The following is a 6,000-nucleotide window of genomic DNA, read 5'->3' as shown; positions in this document are numbered from 1 at the left end:
GTGCTTGATTGGCCAGCAAACTCGCCTGACCTGAACCCCATAGAGAATCTATGGGGTATTGTCAAGAGGAATATGAGAGACACCAGACCCAACAATGCAGATGACCTGAAGGCCACTATCAGAGCAACCTGGGCTCTCATAACACCTGAGCAGTGCCACAGACTGATCGACTCCATGCCACGCCGCATTGCTGCAGTAATTCAGGCAAAAGGAGCCCCAACTAAGATATTGAGTGCTGTACATGCTCATACTTTTCATTTTCATACTTTTCAGTTGGCCAAGATTTCTAAAAATCCTTTCTTTGTATTGGTCTTAAGTAATTTTCCTTAGTAGTCAGTTATAATCATCAAAATTAAAAGAAATAAACATTTGAAATATATCAGTCTGTGTATAATGAATGAATATAATATACAAGTTTCACTTTTTGAATGGAATTAGTGAAATAAATCAACTTTTTGATGATATTCTAATTATATGACCAGCACCTGTGTGTATATATATATATATATATATATATATATATATATATATATACAGGTGCATCTCAATAAACTAGAATGTCGTGGAAAAGTTTATTTATTTCAGTAATTCAACTCAAACTGTGAAACTCGTGTATTAAATAAATTGTATGCACACAGAAGTAGTTTAAGTCTTTGGTTCTTTTAATTGTGATGATTTAGGCTCACATTTAACAAAAACCCACCAATTCACTATCTCAACAAATTAGAATACTTCATAAGACCAATAAAAAAAATTAAAAAAACATTTTTAGTGAAATGTTGGCCTCTGGAATGTATGTTCATTTACTGTACATAAACTCAATACTTGGTAGGGGCTCCTTTTGCTTTAAATTACTGCCTCAATTCGGCGTGGCATGGAGGTGATCAGTTTGTGGCACTGCTGAGGTGGTATGGAAGCCCAGGTTTCTTTGACAGTGGCCTTCAGCTCATCTGCATTGTTGGGTCTGGTGTCTCTCATCTTCCTCTTGACAATATCCATATATTCCCTATGGGGTTCAGGTCTGGTGAGTTTGCCGGGCCAATCAAGCACAGTAACACCATGGTCATTGAACCAGCTTTTGGTACCTTTGGCAGTGTGGGCAGGTGCCAAGTCCTGCTGGAAAATGAAATCAGCAGCTCCATAAAGCTTGTCAACAGAAGAAAGCATGAAGTGCTCTAAAATTTCCTGGTAGATGGCTGCGTTGACTGTGGACTTCAGAAAACACAGTGGACCAACACCAGCAGATGACATTGCAACCCAAATCATCACTGACTGTGGAAACTTCACACTGGACTTCAAGCAACATGGATTCTGTGCCTCTCCACTCTTCCTTCAGACTCTGGGACCTTGATTTCCAAATGAAATGCAAAATTTACTTTCATCTGAAAATAGGACTTTAGACCACTGAGCAAAAGTCCAGTTATTTTTCTCCACAGCCCAGGTAAGATGCTTCTGACATTGTCTCTGGTTCAGAAGTGGTTTGGTAGCCCTTTTCCTGAAGACATCTGAGCGTGGTGACTCTTGATGCACTGACTCCAGCTTCAGTCCACTCCTTGTGAAGCTCTCCCAAGTGTTTGAATCAGCTTTGCTTGACTGTATTCTCAAACTTGCGGTCAGCACTCTGTAAACAGCCACACCTTTCAGTAATGACCTTCTGTCACTTACCCTCTTTGTGGAGGGTGTCAATGTTCGTCTTCTGGATCATTGCCAAGTCAGCAGTTTTCCCCATTATTGTGGTTTCAAAGAACAAGACATACCCAGAATTTATACTGTATGGATGGTCATTTATTGAAACTCAAATGTAAATATTCTAATATTTTGAGATACTGAATTTTGACTTTCATGAGCTGTAAGCTTTAATCAACAAAATTACAACAACAAAAAACTTTTGAAATGTTTTACTTTACATGTAATGAATCTAAAATATATGAAAGTTTCACTTTTGAAATAAGTTATAAGAAAAATGAACTTTTTCACGACATTCTACTTTATTGAGATGCACCTGTGTTTATATATATATATATATATATATATATATATATATATATATATGTATATATATATTTAAATATAATACATTTAAAACTGCATGATGTTTGTTTGTGTTAGTGTGACTGCGACAAATGGATGTTTACTCACCTCAGGTTACAGTTTGAGTCTCGTAGCACATCACTGAGCTGCTTCTTTGAGTCTCCTATTTTATTGTTACTCAGATCAAGCTCTTTTAAAAACTGCAGTGCATTCTTTTCAGCTAAAGACTGAGCCAAAGCAGCAACATCTGTAATGCCACAGTCATTTAGACTAGAAAGAGAAAAACAAGCAGACAGAGGAAGCTAATTATTTTCCCTTTAACCCAGAAGGCACAGTCACGTTTGCTATTTCTTAGCATAATTTTGTAGGCAAAATAACAGGCACTTCAATGGGAAACCATGTGATGAGGAATTTCACCTAATGGATTTCCAGTGGCAGAGAAATTCCCAGTGTTTCCCATTAATTATTGAATTTAATCTAATTTAGTCTAATTCAACTAAAATTGAATTTAGTCTAATTTGTCCCACCATAGTTTGATAATGAACCAAAAATCTTTTAAAGTTCTCATTAACATAAACTTGCACTGTTGCATGTGTTAATCCCAGCCAGTCAGTCAACCTCTGTGAATGAAGGAGACAGACTGAATGAAACTGCAGTTCACTCTCTGACAGAAGATGGTGCTCATGGAACAGCGGTTTTCCTGGAAACCCCTGTAAACAAAGCAGACTGCACTACTTTCTGTTCCTGACATGCACCTTTCACAGAGAAGGAAGTCAAAAAGTAAATGTTTTCAATCAGCCATTCAGATTTTGTATTCATTTTGGTGTTTATCAAACAGCACTAAATACTTAAAGACTTAGTATCTATTTTCAAAAAATTATTTTTACATTTTAATCTGGAGCAAAACATGCCAGAAAATATATCTGAAAAAAAAAATATATAAACAAATAAAATAAGATTAAATGGGAATTTTTCCCCATTTTGTGTACTATTTTATTTTATTTTCAAAAGCATTGTTATGTTCAAACTTCTTTGTGTTATATTAAAAAAATAATACATTTGTTATTATCAAATATTGAAATGATGAAATAATAGTCTGAAAATTCATTTTTTTTTAACCTTGAGACAAAATATTAAAGAAAAATGTTTTCATGTGTTTTATGTTCTGTGTCATATTTGATAAATCAGGATTTTATGGCTCATATACCGTAATAAATAATGAGAATATGGGGCTCATACTTGAGAAGGAAAAACAGCTAAATTTTATTCGAAACTGAGAAAAAATCTGCAATTTGGTGCAGTTGTAATTTATATGGCCAAAAAATAAGACAAAACTCTTAACAGATCCAGCTTCTTAATTTTCCCTGAAAGTGCACCAGACCGATGCATTTACTTTTAAAATGTACAATTTATTTCCCCCCACATGATGAATTTTGTATCAAGTTCAAATCTGACAGGGATATTCACAGTATTGACCAATAGAAGTTGCCTGATGTTTTAAAATATAAATGAAGGAAACAGAGCAGTTTAAAAATCAACAAATTATACATAATAAAGAAAAATAAAAGCACAATCGAAGTGTCAAAGATAGAAGATTCTGCAGGAACACATTCACTCCTCTGCAACTTATAAATGTTAATTTCTGTTAATGTTATAATACCAGTCACTCTTATCACAAACATAATTTCTTGCAATAAACTAATTGTATTTTTTTGCTCTTCTTTGCTCACTCTCTGTCTGGTTTGAGGCGCATGTACTTCGGACAGTTTGGCTGATACTGTTACCGGTAACGCTTTAGATTACAGCCCGCAATGTACCGCATAATTAATCAGAATTTACAGCGTACCTACTTGTAACTATAGAGTACCTCCACAGTACCTACTCGTAGGTATAAGGGAACAATATGCAACGTTTGGGGAATAAGGGGGTAATAACCTGCGGAATTATAAAGCATTTATACTGTAAGTATTTTATAACTAAAGGGTACCTATTCTGAAATTACGTGGTATGACACACAAAGTGCAATTTTCTGCGTCAGCATAATTTACAGCTGTAGTACGTGTAGGTAAACGGAAACAATGTGCACTGCAAAGTTTGGGGGATAAGGGGGTAATGACTTGGAAAGTCAATAAAATGCCTACAGATGTTGAAGTTAGGCCCCTCTGGTGTCACTAAATGAATAATTTTCTTTTAGAAAGCTACAGAATTAAATCTATACGCACCTTAACTAATCAAGTCAACATAAACACTTTAGAAAGAATAAAACACTGGTAAAAATATGAAAAAGGTAGAGTATTTAATTAGAATAGAATTATAGAAATGTAAATAGATAAACTAAAGGGATTTCAGAATGTGAAATATTCGCTCACTCACTTTGTCCTTTAAATATGACACAATTTACCCCAGACAGGCAATATATCCGAATATACAGAGTTAAAGCAAGTATATATGTCCAATACACTCAGATTGGAACAGATTAACTCAAAAGGGGATGACAGTATTCAATAACTCTTATATATAAGACCAAATATACTCTGAATATTCACCTATGTGTTCAGTGCACTGAAAAACTCTAAATTAACCAATATAGTGAGCCCACACACACACACACAATCACAAACCCCCCGTTGCAGGCCTGAATCGTGGCTCGTGTTCGTAGTGGCCGGGAAACAGAAAATGGCCTCTTCACTCTCCTGAGCGCAAAATAAATCAAACAATGATATCTCAATATCACGTGAACACTACCGCAATTCCGGAATCCTGTAGCAGGCCTCGCGCAGGCCTGGTGCAGCTCCTCGATCTCTCCCTCCCTCGTCAGCCGACGAAACGCACCTCCCGCGTCGCCAGAGGAACCCCAAATAACGCGGGTATTTGGGGCGCTATCTGGTACTCAAATGTACTCCCTCGTTGTGGAGGAAAACAACTGCGGTAACTGTCTTTAGTCTTGCTTTTTTTTAACTGTTGCGTTAACTTATCAGTTCAGATGCGCAGAATTGCGCAGTGATACTCACACAGCCGGTATTCGCGCCTGAACGGCAGATTAACCGCACCGGATGGCTGTAAAACACTACGCGGCGATCTCAACAAATAAACAAATGAATACGTCAGTGTTTCACACACGATCTACATTAAGTTCAAGATTTTTAAACTTGTAAATATATTCATTCTCTTATCGCAAACAATACGTCTCTCTCACACTGCTATCTCTCAACTGAACTCCCGCACTTCTTCACAACTTCTCTCCTCTCCAAAAACAACCACTCACGTTACACAAAACACCAGTGAGGGCGGAACTTAATTCACATAAACCAATAAAATAATGAAACACCTAACTTGCTGGTTAATGCCACGTTATACACATGTACATTTCAATCAACCTGGAACTTGGACGACGCTCTTAAAGGAACACACCTCTTTATACATCAATATACGGAGATGTATATTTAATTCATATTTTAGCTCTGGATTAGGACTAAATAAAAACAAATACATTAAGATAACCCATTTCTGAAGAATTGTATTCTACTGGCTTACATGCTCCCCCTTCTAAACGGCTCATGACCCCATGAGATTACTTTTCAACACTTTAATGGTAACTTTCGGCTCAGTATAAGAGCTTACTTGGTTACAATGAACACACTGTGCCATAGGGTGACACTACATGGTGTTACAGGGTTTCTGTTCTGACTCTTCCCCACCCTCTACATTTATGACCATCCCTCTATGAACCAAAGTTAAGGGTCGGTTAGTGGGCTGGCCCAGATTATCATAGCTCAACCTGACTACTGGTCTTATGTCTCTTTTAGGACGGGAATGAACAGTCTCCACTACCTCTTTAGTAGCATTAACTATTTTTGGCTCTCCCCCTTCTAAACCAGGATCTCCCATTTCATCTGAACTCTGATCTGAGAGCCCTCTAGGGCCTTCTTCAGTGATCATCGGCTCTGCCATTTCGGCAAGGGGTCCATC

At 37.0% G+C, this 6,000-nt stretch overlaps 1 protein-coding gene across 1 annotated transcript in view; it reads right to left on the bottom strand.

The window, feature by feature from the left end:
* Window positions 1-2,135: 2,135 nt before the first annotated feature.
* Window positions 2,136-6,000, bottom strand: part of LOC131530060 (uncharacterized) — a 175,737-nt gene continuing 171,872 nt past the window's right edge. Inside the window, exon 71 of the mRNA XM_058760133.1 lies at window positions 2,136-2,301. Within this exon, the coding sequence (XP_058616116.1) occupies window positions 2,136-2,301 (166 nt within the window). The remainder of the gene's footprint in view (window positions 2,302-6,000) is intronic.

This window comes from Onychostoma macrolepis, chromosome 22, assembly GCF_012432095.1.
Source record: "Onychostoma macrolepis isolate SWU-2019 chromosome 22, ASM1243209v1, whole genome shotgun sequence".
Taxonomy (NCBI): domain Eukaryota; kingdom Metazoa; phylum Chordata; class Actinopteri; order Cypriniformes; family Cyprinidae; genus Onychostoma; species Onychostoma macrolepis.
The sequence above is the reverse complement of the archived record's forward strand: the minus strand, read 5'-3'. Positions and strand labels throughout refer to the sequence as shown.